The sequence below is a fragment of the Cricetulus griseus genome, chromosome 5 (assembly GCF_003668045.3).
Source record: "Cricetulus griseus strain 17A/GY chromosome 5, alternate assembly CriGri-PICRH-1.0, whole genome shotgun sequence".
Classification (NCBI taxonomy): Eukaryota; Metazoa; Chordata; class Mammalia; order Rodentia; family Cricetidae; genus Cricetulus; species Cricetulus griseus.
In genome coordinates, this window is record NC_048598.1 from 179,414,960 (window position 1) to 179,427,559 (window position 12,600).

The window sequence follows — 12,600 nt, forward strand, 5'->3', positions numbered from 1 at the left end:
CTCTTAGGTTGTCTGTGATGAGCACTGTCCACCCATGCATTTACCTCTTTTCAAAGACTCAGAAGTTAATATAAATAGAAATCTCATCTACGTTCATTCCGCTCATCTTTTTTGCAGGCACATATCTCACATAACATGGAGCATGATCAGAACAAGCAGTGGGACAACACTAATATCTAATTGAGAAGCTCATCACCATCACTAATTTTCCATAAAATTTTCTTAAATCTATTATTTTTGATAACAATAATATACCATCAGATCCATAAAAACACACCAAATTCTGAACAAAAAGTTGTTCCCTCCACTAAAGAAAATCTGAAATACAAATCTGTGGATCTATGAGCTGCTGATTATCCAGACCTTTTGTTTTATAATAGCTTCCTAATTTATGTTTCTCTTACTCCATAGTCCACGTTTGATTACTTGCAGAATATACCTGCTTTGATTAGCTGTGCCTTATGGATTCTATATCCTCTAAGGATATATGATAACTTATGTTTCAGGATCCTTATTTCATATGACCTTATAAAATACCTATGCATTTATTTTTATTTATTAATTTATTTAACAATTTGCTGTTTTACTTCTTTCCACTCCTCCAAGAATCCTGTCCATTTCCCTCTGACTCCCCATCCACTCCTGCATTTCTCTTCGGTGGAGGGCGTGCCTCCCATAGATATCAACTAAACATGGCATGTCAAGTTGATGACACAACTCAGTATGAAAAGTTTCACAAAGTCAGCAGAAGATTCACAGACAGCCCCTGCTCCCACTTTTAGGAGTCCCACAAGAAGACCATACTACACATCTGGCACATATATGCAGAGACCCTAGGTCAAACCCACTCATGCTCTGTGGTTTTCAGTAAAGTCTGTTGTATGAGAATTATCCAATTTCTTTATGCAGGAAAGAAGTGCTATGGACTTTCCTCTCGTCACTCCTTTCATAGTGTCCAGTGTTTGTATATCTTGTGCATTCATTGTCATTGAAGGCTAGTGAGGTCTTTCATTTGTTTCTTGTTTCTTTCTTCCTTGACCCAGCCGTTATTCAGGAGGAAGTTGTTTAGTTTACAGGAGTTTGTAGCCTTCTGTTTTTCTGTGGTTGTTGATATCGACTTTATTCCATGTTGGTCTGGTAGATCATAGGAAGCTATTTTAATATTCTTGTTGCTGTTGAGACTTGCTGTGTGGTGGAGTCTGTGGGACAGATGCGAAGGAGGAACAGCAAGGAGGTCACTGCCTCTGTCTGGAGTTTCTTCCTTGGCTTATCTGCACATAACAGGGCTGACTGAGTGAAACCTGTCAGAGCAATGATTTGGTCATCAAAGGACTCAAAGCAGAAATGACTTCAGATCAACAGCTCACTGAATTTAGTTGCTTTAAATGCAGCACATTTCTACAATTGCCACAGAAACAACAATGTCATAGTCAATAAGAACTCTTAGGAATGCCAATGTTTCTCTAATAAATGAATTGATATATCAATTAAACAATTAATTCCCAACTCTCCTTTCTAATACAGGGGTGGCTATTCAATGGCCTCTTGAGACTCATCACACAGCTACTAAGAAAATCCTACATGCTCAGGAGATATGGAAATGCATTAAAATCATGGCACTACAGACCATGTAACAGACACCTTTCCTTCCTGTGGTAACCACACATAGGAACTTATATTTAGTTTGAGGAAAATTAATGGCACAAAATTCAAAGATTTTTAACTACAACATCAAACACAATCATGAAGCATATATGTAAAAGTACTTTGTGATGTGTTTAGTATTTCACAAGGAGTGGCCTCTGTACTGTTACTGTTTATTTAATATGTATGCATGGTAAATTTTCACAGTGCTGTCCCTATCCCAGTTTCATTACAGTAATTTCATGTATACTTCATAATCATTGATCTTTCCATCAGTTCTCCTTGAATTATCAAATTGTAATTTTTAATTTTTAAAACATCTATGAACTAATTGTATAATATCTGGTAAGAAAATCAGTAAAGACTACATGTAAAGGGGGGAAAATTTAAATTTAGGATATGGAAGCTTTTTATAAAAAATGAATAATATTTTAGTGAAATCATGGCCATCACTTTTCATTATCTCTCAGACATTTGAAATACTTCCTACTGCCTCTAAGGCCCACACACACCAGAGAATAATATATACCAGGAAGATATGCAAATACTGCCTACCTCTGCTCATAAAACCAGCCCTGGCCTCACCCCGCAGGTCAGGCAGAGGACTCTAGCCCTGTCTTCCCATTCAGTGAGCAGCACTGGAAACACAACAATCAACATGGGGTTGGGGCTGCACTGGTTTTTCTTTGTTGCTCTTTTAAAAGGTAGATAACACGGGATACTGAGTGTAAGGAGACTTGAATGAGAGAGACAGTAGACTTTGTGACAATTTCTTGAACAGGATCCTCTCTGTTTGCAGGTGTCCACTGTGAGGTGCAGCTGGTTGAGTCTGGTGGAGGATTGGTGAAGCCTGCAGGGTCACTGAAACTCTCCTGTTCGACCTCTGGATTCACCTTCACTGACTATGGCATGAGCTGGATCCGCCAGGCTCCAGGAAAGGGACTGGAGTGGGTTTCTAGAATAGACAGTAAAAGTTATAATTATGCAACCGATTACGTGGATTCGGTGAAAGGCAGATTCACCATCTCCAGAGATAATACCCAAAGCATGGCCTACCTGCAAATGAACAACCTGAGAACTGAGGACAAGACCACTTATTACTGTACAGCTGACACAGTGAGGAGTCTGCAGTGTGAGCCCAGACAAAAAGCTCACTGATAGGGTTTCATAGCCAGCAGGGGGCGCTCAGCACACATAAAGCCCAGGTTCAGGCATAATTGATTATTTTTTCTGTATTATCTAGGTGACCTCTTCGTCTTCTGATTTTATGGGGGACCCATTTTGTAATTAACGACTCTAGGAATTGATCATACCTCTAAAAATTATGACTTCTACTTTGACAAACATTCTTAATACAACTATGTCACCTAGACCTACCAAACAAAATGCAGAAGGTTTCTATGAGGAAAGAGTGATTCTCTGTGGTCACCAGGATCAGCTGTTGGGGAAGCTCTGGATACTCAGGTGGACTTTTCCCTCACGCTGTGGTTAGGGCAGACACATGACTGCACAGTATTATTAATTCAGAGGGAACCAAGTTGAAGGGGAGACAGGCTCAGTCACAGTAAGCACCTTGTGTTGTCCAACCCCTTCTCCTCTTCTGGAGGGCTGTAGACATAAGGCTAAGAATTGGTAGCATTGGAATTGTAATTAAATTATTTTCATTACTGCATTCATCACGGTGTCTTCTGTTTCTGTCTTGAATTAGATGAGTCTGGTTCTATCTCTGTACTCTCAGAGCTCAGGCACATATCTGGAGCCAAGGGATGGCTGCTGTGTGGTCTGGGCAGTGTCCTTCTTGTGAGCTTCTACTGTGGAGATTCAGATCCTGATGTGTTTGCCTTTGTTTAGGAATCCATTCTCACTATACTAACAAGTTTCCTGGTCAATCTGGCTCCAAGACTCAGAGAATGAGAAGTTTTAAATTTACAACAAAGACCCCAATGTCCCCATGTTGGTGATAATTTGAGTGTATGCTTCTAAGACTATTGAATAAACATTTTGGAGAAATATTTTGATCATGTGGAAATTCTGATAGCTCTTTGCAAATGAAATTTAGTCATCTGTAATATAGTCTCTCTGGTCAAACAGACTCCTCTCAGTGATATGTCCATGTTGAGTAGTAGGTGCCCAACACAAAACAACTCCTTGGGATCTTTGGTCGTTCTTTGTTTTGTAATGTTAAATCAGAGCATTGTTTTGGTTTGTTAATTTGTTTTATCATACAGTCTTTTTGTTTATACATATTGGCTTCCACTTTTAGGTTTTCATGGTATTCATGACAGTGTGAAAATATCTATTTCAACAATAGGAGAAAATACAAAGGAAAATCTGAAAGATATTTTCTAAATACAATTCTTGTAGGACAGCTGATTTGCTCTGCCATTTATATTTCACATAACTTATTTGAAAATCTGATTCATTTCAATGGCAGAACTGAAAGAGTGTTTGGAATATGACACTTAATCCCTGTCCTATTATTCACAGCTTTCCCCGTACCCTGTGTTCAGTTCAAGCCTGTCGCAGAGCACAGACCTGCAGTGAAAGCCATCACCTCTGTCATCCACGGGCTCCCTGGGGTTCAGCCTGGTGCTCTAGAGCACTTGCTTTTGCATAAGTTGAGGAACAGAAACCAGGTGGGATCTGGCACTAGGGTGTCCCCATAGATTTATGACTGTGAGCTGTCTCTTTACTGGACAGCAGTCACTCAAGTTCCTGTAGCAGACAATCCCTCCACCTACACATATGATGTTGAGTAACTGATATGGATGACATCCCACTAGGTATAATTTCTGGTGAGAGTGGTTTCTGTTGGACAATTATGTTACAGAAGCCTTGCTAATTAGAAATGCTGCTTGAAGTTTCCTATGGAAGCCCAACAGATGTCCTCTGACAAGATAAAGCACCAGGAGAAACCGTGTTCTGTCCACTCCCACCTGTAATTACGGGGCTCCCAAATTGAAAATATGCTCCTGATCTCCAGGGGAAATTGGAGACGCCCTACATGGCTGAGCACAGCAATCTACTCACACAGGCTTAAAGTCTCTGGGGAAAAACTGGGGTGGATCATAAGACTGTCATGTCAACTCCTGAGCCTGGTGACAGGTTCTCAGTATCAGTGTCTGTTTGTCATTCAAGGGTCACTCATGGAGTCACAGAAGATAACTCATACTTCTTCAGCTTCATCTTCTCCAGAAACTAATATAAGGAAGAGTTGCCCTCAAGACTGACTTCTGTGTTAGATGTGACAGCCACATGTGGGGTGATGAACACACTGAGGGTCACCATGGTCAGACACACATCGCTCCCTGCTGTGGGCTTGGGAAGAGCATTAGAGCTCATCTCTAGCAGGAGTCCCACACACAGCACACTGGAACTCAGAGTCAGCCCAGGAGCAGGTGCAGCGTGTGGCTAAGCATTTGTTTCCTTTGGGAACCTGAGCTTCCCCCAAATATAACAGTTTCCTTTAAAAATATCAAAATAAAAATCTATATGTTGACCTATAGAAACAGAAACCAGTTCTATGCACGTCTGTTTTCTTTATAAGTAGACATGCCCATTTTCCTATGCAGTTTGTCATTTAGAGATGCAGAAATAACCCTGTCTTTGTCACCAGTGTTAGATATTTTAGACATTTGAAGGAAGCTGCAGAATTTTTTCTGATGGGAGACAGCCCCTCAGTGAGGATTCTTTCTTTCAATCTTTGCATTTCAGACATGAGCCCACAGGAAATCTAGGCTCAATGACTAAAATTCCAAAAAAAAATTCACATCTGACATGCCTCAGTCTATATAGGTGTGTACCTCTATCCCAGAGATGATCTGGACTTTTTCTCTGCCAATAAATTTCTCTTTTCTTCAATTTTTTACTTGACAGTTTTATCAATTCATGTAATTAATATTAATCACCTTCACTCTCTCACTTTTGTCATCCTGTTCCTTTCTTGTGAAAGATTTCCTTTCCTTGATGTGTCTAGCTGTGTGTCTCTTTTTATTTGTGACCCATTGAATCTAATTAGAACTTCATGACTGAGTGTGAGTGTGAGTGGTGTCATCTTGGCACTTAGCTATATCAAGCTATACCTGATATTAGCTACACCACTAGAAAACTAGTGCCCCATTTCCCAGCAGTTATTCTTTGCCAATTTCTTTTAGAAGCCTCGAGGCTTTTCCTCTGTTTATGATGATGGAATATTCCTGGCTTTCTGTTAAAATAAGTTCGTAACATTAATGAACAGAAATACAAGGAAATATAGAAAAATAATCCTGAGGTTTGCAGACACATATATATATACAGCCATAACATCCATAAAAGAGGTCATTTGTGTCAACATTAATGGAAATGCAGACAATATTAATGTACTGAATGACTAGAGCCCCATTTCACCATTCCTTATTGGGGCACACACAATAAAAAACGAGGTAGATTATAGAGACACGGTTATGGTAAGGAAAGAGATGACATCTGACACCCACACAAGCGCTACCACAGCTCTGCTACCACGGAGAACACAGCCCTGCCTTACACTGCAGCAGACACAGTGAGCTGGTTCCCTGAGTGCCCAGAAACAACCTCAATCTGATGATGCTCAGGACCAGCAGGGGGCGCTATAGATACAAATTTCTCCAGGAAAGAAAATCCAGTGGGTGAGAGAAACATCTGGAGAGTGAGAGAGTCCTCTGAGACCCTAAGGTTTCCTGTCCTGACCTTAAATAACTGCAGAGACCACGTGATACTCGTGATGTAGTTACTGTGACAAGACTCCAAACTTACTACAGTAAAAGTTCTCTGTTAAGTCGTATTGCACATATATGTTTTATTACATGGGAACCTTATTGGGAGGTCAACATCCAATGGACATACATCTAACAAGGCCACACATTTTCACACATGAGGTGTCAGACACCCAGTCATCGTCATCACAGCCAGCAGCAGCAGCATCTGTAATTCTCTCTGTAACTTCTGTCCTCTGGGGGAGGGGTTTTCTCAGCTGGAATATTTGACTGTGACCTGGGATCTCAGGCCTGGATGCTCCAGTCACAGTGCTGAGTCCCTGTAGCTCTGCTTTGGGAGACCTGGTCACAGGTGTGATGCACTGCCCTGTGCAGCCCTCAGCTCAGTTAATGAGAGAGGGAGAAGCTGGGGATAATCACACAATCTGTCACTCACTGCATTTAGGATTTTATGTCTCATTTTTCTCTGCATATTTTTTTTCTAAAAGGAAATGTTCTCTGTCAAAATAGTAATACCAAGCCTCATATATGATTTTTGTGACTTGGAAAAAGAGTTTAGAAGAAAATAAATTAACCAAGACTGTCCCCTTTCACACTCAGTATCCCTAAAGTGGAGAAGATGAGACATCCTCATACCTACACCCCTCCACTGTCCCTCTCACATGAGTTCTGAGAATGTCTCAAGTGATATCCTGATGCACCAGCTGCCTCTGTTCACAGGACTCTGGAACTCAGCCGGGATCAGATTCTTCACTGTCCTTCCTTGTGTCTAAAGAATGAGAGTCTTTCAGTCTGGTGTGATTTCCCAGGTCTATGTACCTCACGTGTCCTGGTGTTCAGATTCAATCCCAGAACATTTTTTAGGGGTTTTGAACCAGCTCCAATGTTGGCTTTGTAGATTATCATCTCACCATGGAGATTTCTGGGATTAATGGTGATTTCTTTTAAGGGATTCATTTTCTTTCCTTGGTTCCTTTTCCAAGGTGTTTCAATGTTACAGTGATATTTAGTCTATTATCAAATTGTGTGTCTTGAAACATGGGACTATCTGACATTGCTTCTATGAAAAAAATAACTCACCACACACATCACCATCAAAGGCAGGCAGTAGGAAGGGTTCTTGCAATGGATTATACATCGATGAAGGTTCCATGTTTGGACAGAGGAGCCAGAAGGTCAGAGATGCAAAAATGCTGTTACCTAATTATGGGATATTTCCCTCAATAGCAGGTGTGCAACGGCCCTTCTCTGAGCCTAAAAATGATGCTGACATGTGTATCTGAATGTGTCATACATGGATACAGAGCAACAGCTGACCTGAAGACTTACTGGGTGTCTCTGACATCAGGTCTCTCTACCCCAGGTAAAGTCTGATGAAGGCAGAAATGACCCTGCTCTATACTGTTGTGATTTTATTATATGGGGCACTACTAGAGCTGGATCCTACTGAAACCTGAGAGAATCCTAACTTTGAGAAGGACATTGACAGTAATATTGACACAACATGAAATCCATCTCTGAAATATCCAGTCAGTATCTCCCAGTAAACAAAGCCTTCTATCCCTACACTGAGCTCTGTAAGCACTGAAGATTCAGGGTTTTGTTACTACCAATCAAGACAGAGAGTGCAGCTACAGTGTAAGCAATGACAAAAAACCAGTAAGGGAGCTCAGAACCAGCAGGGTGCACAATGAAGCCAAGAATCACCAGTGGAGAGATGAGGTTGGTGTGGAGGGGACTCTGTTTCCTTTGTGGTTTTCTTTCTTATAGTCTTTTAACTGACCTGCTCCTGTTGTTATTGACATGTGATATTTCCATGCTCCAACACAGTGAAGATTCTTTGTTGAATGCTTCACAGATTTGCATATTCTTGTTTGTTTTTATCAGTTTTTATTTACTTTTTATGTTGAATATGAAGAAAACCAATTTAGGTTATTCTGGTCATTGACTGTCCTTTTTCCATATGCTTCTGTATTCTTCCTACCTACCCATCCACTGAATATCACACCCTTCCTTTCTCTTTGTAGAAAGAAAGAAAGTAAAAACATAGAAGGATCAAAATATAAGGCCTTAAAAAACTGAGAAAAAAATGAAACCATGCACACAAAGCTCATAAAAACACACAACTTTCGGTCATGAGATATGGGTAAAAGAGCTGTAAGATGAAAAGGAAATGCACAAACAATGTAGCATGAGACCAAAAATTTAAAAAATACCATTGAAATATTTTCTATTGATTATCTAATGTTGCACTTATGTCCAACCTTAAATGGGTTAACATGGACAAAGGGATTCCACAGATTTTGCTTTGCAACTATTTGTCAGTTGTAGAAAATTCTTGGTTAGGGATGAGAGCCTCTGTCCATGTTCCTCTTTCAACACTGGGACCCTGTCTGGCTTGACTTGATTCAGGCCCTGTGAAGGCTTTCACACTCTGTGAGTTCATGTGTGCATCAATCAATCCTGATTTCTCTAGAAGACACTGTTTCCTTGGAGTCATCCACCTCTTCTGGCTCTTACAATCTATTCAGTTTTAAAATTCTTTCTCAGAAACAAGACTGGTCTATGGAGTTATTGTGGGGAAGTAAGAACAATGCAATACCTCACAGGACCTGTGGGGCCTCTCTGACCTTTTACTCATTGTGGGTTTTTATGTGCCAGACATAGTGGTCTTCAATTAATAACTCAGGTTGTCTAGGATGAGCACTGTCTATCCATGAAGTTACATCTTTTCAAAGACTCAGACATTAATATAAAATAGAAATCTCATCCACGGCTGGGCAGTGGTGGTGCACACCTTTAATCCCAGCACTCCAGAGGCAGAGATAGGCGGATCTCTGTGAGTTTGAGACCAGCCTGGTCTACAAGAGCTAGTTCCAGGACAGCCTCCAAAGCCATAGAGAAACCCTGTCTTGAAAAACCAAAAAAAAAAAAAAAATAGAAATCTCATCCATGTTCTTTCAACTCATCTTTTTGCAGGCACGTATCTCACATAATTATAGAGCATTATCAGAACAAGCAGTGGGACAATACTAATAAGTAAATGAAAAGTTCATCTACATCTCACTAATTTTTCATACAATTTTAAAAAATCTATTATTTTGACAACAATAATATACCATCAGATCCACAAAAACACACCAAAATCTGAAGAGCACAAAATTATGCCACCAACTAAAGAAAATCTCAAATACCAAACTATGGATCTTTGAACTGTTGATTATCCAGACCTTTTGTTTTATAATAGCTTCCTAATTTATGTTTCTCTTACTCCATTGTCCACTTTTGATTACTCATAGTATTCCTGCTTTGATTGTTGTGCTTATGGATTCTATATACTCTAAGGATATATGATAACTTATGTTTCAGGATTCTTATTTCAATATGGCCTTATAGAAATTCATATTCATTTATTTTTATTTATTAATTTATTATCAAACTGTTGTTTCACCTCTTTCCACTCCTCCAAGAATCCTGCCCATTTCCCCATGACTCCCCAACCACTCCTCCATTTATCTTCAGTGGAGGGCGTGCCTCCCATGGATATCAACAAAACATGGCGGGTCAAGTTGATGACACAATTTAGTATGAGGAAAAGGGTGGCAAAGTCAGCAGAAGGTTCACAGACAGCCCTGCTCCCACTTTTAGGAGTCCCACAGATGTAATGATGTAATTTAATACCCTTCCCCAACATTAACATCATGATCTGATTCCTCCAGAACATTAACAAATAACCCAAGACCTGCCATCTCCAGGCTCCACTACAGAGCTTGCTATAAAGCAGGAAGACATGCAAATGGGCCCTCTCTCTGCTCATGAAAAGCAGCCCAGTCCTAACCTTACAGCTCAGACAGAGGAGCTCAGCTGTGGATCCCAAGACTTCACTCAGGGATCAGCATGGAGTTGGGGCTGAGCTGCATTTTCCTTGTTGCTCTTTTAAAAGGTAATTTATGGAGAGCAGTAGATGCTGACTGTGTGACTGGACATTAATCTGAGGGACAATGGACATGTGTGATGATTTCGTGATCAAGAATTTTTATGTTTGCAGGTGTTCAATGTGAGGTGCAGCTGGTGGAGTCTGGGGGTGGCCTGGTGAAGCCTGGGGGGTCCCTGAAACTCTCCTGTGCAGCCTCTGGATTCACCTTCAGTGACTACTTGATGAACTGGGTCTGACAGTCTCCCAACAAGGGGCTGGAGTGGGTTGGAGTAATTAACTATGGTGGCAGTGTCACAAACTATGCACCATCCATGAAGGGCCGGTTCACCATCTCCAGAGACAATGCCAAGAACACTCTGTACCTGCAAATGAACAGTGTGAAGTCTGAGGACACCGCCACTTATTACTGTGTTATTAACACAGTGAGGGGATCTCAGTGTGAACCCAGACATAAACCTCACTATGAGGCCGCTCATAGCCACCAGGGGGCGCAGAGCACACAGGGAGCACACATCCATCCCCGGAGACTGTGATGACAAAACTCTGCACACTTACCAGCTGCTTAAGCTCCTTTCATCTTACAGTTCCCAGCAAGACTCTAATATTTGTGCGGTGGATACCTGTTTTCCTCAATACATCTCGAATATTTCTGCTGTTATTTAAAAATAGGAGGCAGATTCACAGATGAATAAATTGCAAAATGACAGCTATGAGGGTAAAAACATCTCCGTCCACGTCACTGAAATCACACGAGGAGGTTATGGGGGCTCTGGTGTCTTTTCTTCTCAGATTCAAGCAAATCTTCATTTACATTTCCTTATTAGAGTAGAACTTATATTTAAGGGAAAATCAAGGGAAAGATGGGGCCCATATACAGGAACATAATCCCTACCAAGTCTCAAACCTCGCCTCCTCTCCCTGACAATGGTGCACGTCAGGTTCATACATGATCCAGCTGTGCTTTTAGCTAATTCAGTTTATTACTCCATGAATTTCAGCTCTGCTCATCATGGTATTTTTATAAACTGGACCTTCAGTAAAGTCAGTTCAGTGTTTGTATGGAGACGGCCTTTCAAGGATGGTTTATTATCATCTACAGGACCTGAATATGGGATCAGACCACCAAAGGTATTGAACATCTGAATCTGATCACATGCTAATGTTCATGAGAAGTGACATCTACTCACCTAGAAAATCTCTCACATACATTTGCCACTTTATCTAAATATAGCAGAGATCACTTTGGGTTTTGGGGGTGTCGTGTTAGCATCGAGAGCCAGCTCATGTCTCTAAGAGTCACAGAAATTCCAGCATTGTTCTCTGCGAAGTTCCTCTCACTGTGCAAAACACTGGGAAAATTTGTCTTAGTCTCTATTCTGTAGCTGTATAAAACAGCAAGACCAAGGGAACATGTAAAGAAAGAAAGAGCTTAGTTGGGATTATGGTTTCCAAAATTAGATTCCATGATTTGCAAACTAAAGGCTGAGTGGCAGGAGCAGTTGTTGGCTCATGGTTTGATCCACAAGCAGACAGCAGACAGGCACACTGACAATGCCATGAATGTGTAGGTCCTCTAACCCTTCCCCCATTGACTCACATTCTCCAAAAACACCACACCTACTCATACTACACAATGAGTGCCTGTAACTGAGGACCAAGTATTCATTATATGAGCCGTTTGGGGGACATTCTAGTTCATACTACCACAGCCCCAATCACTGACAGGAATGGAGGATTGGCAGTTGGTAATGTGCAGGCAACATGGAGAATGGATAAGAAGGAGGAAGTCCTGTCAGGGAGACAAAGAAACCCCAGATTCCATTAGAGGAGTCTGGGATGGTTGGGGAGAACTCGTCCTCTTCATGAAAAGTGTTTTTATAGCAGGTTTGATGATCCACAATGTACCCTAAAAAGTTCCACAACATTCTGATTAATGATAACTGGAAGGTGCTGTTTTATGATGAGGTCATATCTCAGGGACAGGAAAGGCTCTGCAGTTGGCAGCAGAGCTCAGCCAGCTGTCCCAATGTTCTGTTTCACACTTGCTGTGTTTAAGAAGAGCGACACTAAATCCACAACTTGATGACATTCAGAGAGGGAGAGCCTTTCGCATGCTCATTCCCAAATGGGAAGACTTTGTCACAACCCTGCCCTCAGTGCTCAGGAACCTATGAAGAAGAGTGGCAGGAATGATTTCAAGAACCAAAAGTTATGGGCAGCATCAAGGAAACTTTTTCAGTACATAATATAGCAGATGTACATGTGAACAGAGATTTTTTGGGGCTA

At 41.0% G+C, this 12,600-nt stretch overlaps 1 pseudogene and 1 gene segment (V, D, J or C); both read left to right on the forward strand.

Annotated features, from left to right (window-relative positions):
• Window positions 1-2,302: 2,302 nt before the first annotated feature.
• Window positions 2,303-2,802, forward strand: LOC113836070. The segment is given in 2 exon segments: window positions 2,303-2,348; window positions 2,444-2,802. Coding segments are annotated over 2 exon segments (405 nt in total).
• A 7,472-nt stretch (window positions 2,803-10,274) lies between these two features.
• LOC113836066 lies at window positions 10,275-10,847 on the forward strand (annotated as a pseudogene).
• Window positions 10,848-12,600: the final 1,753 nt, after the last annotated feature.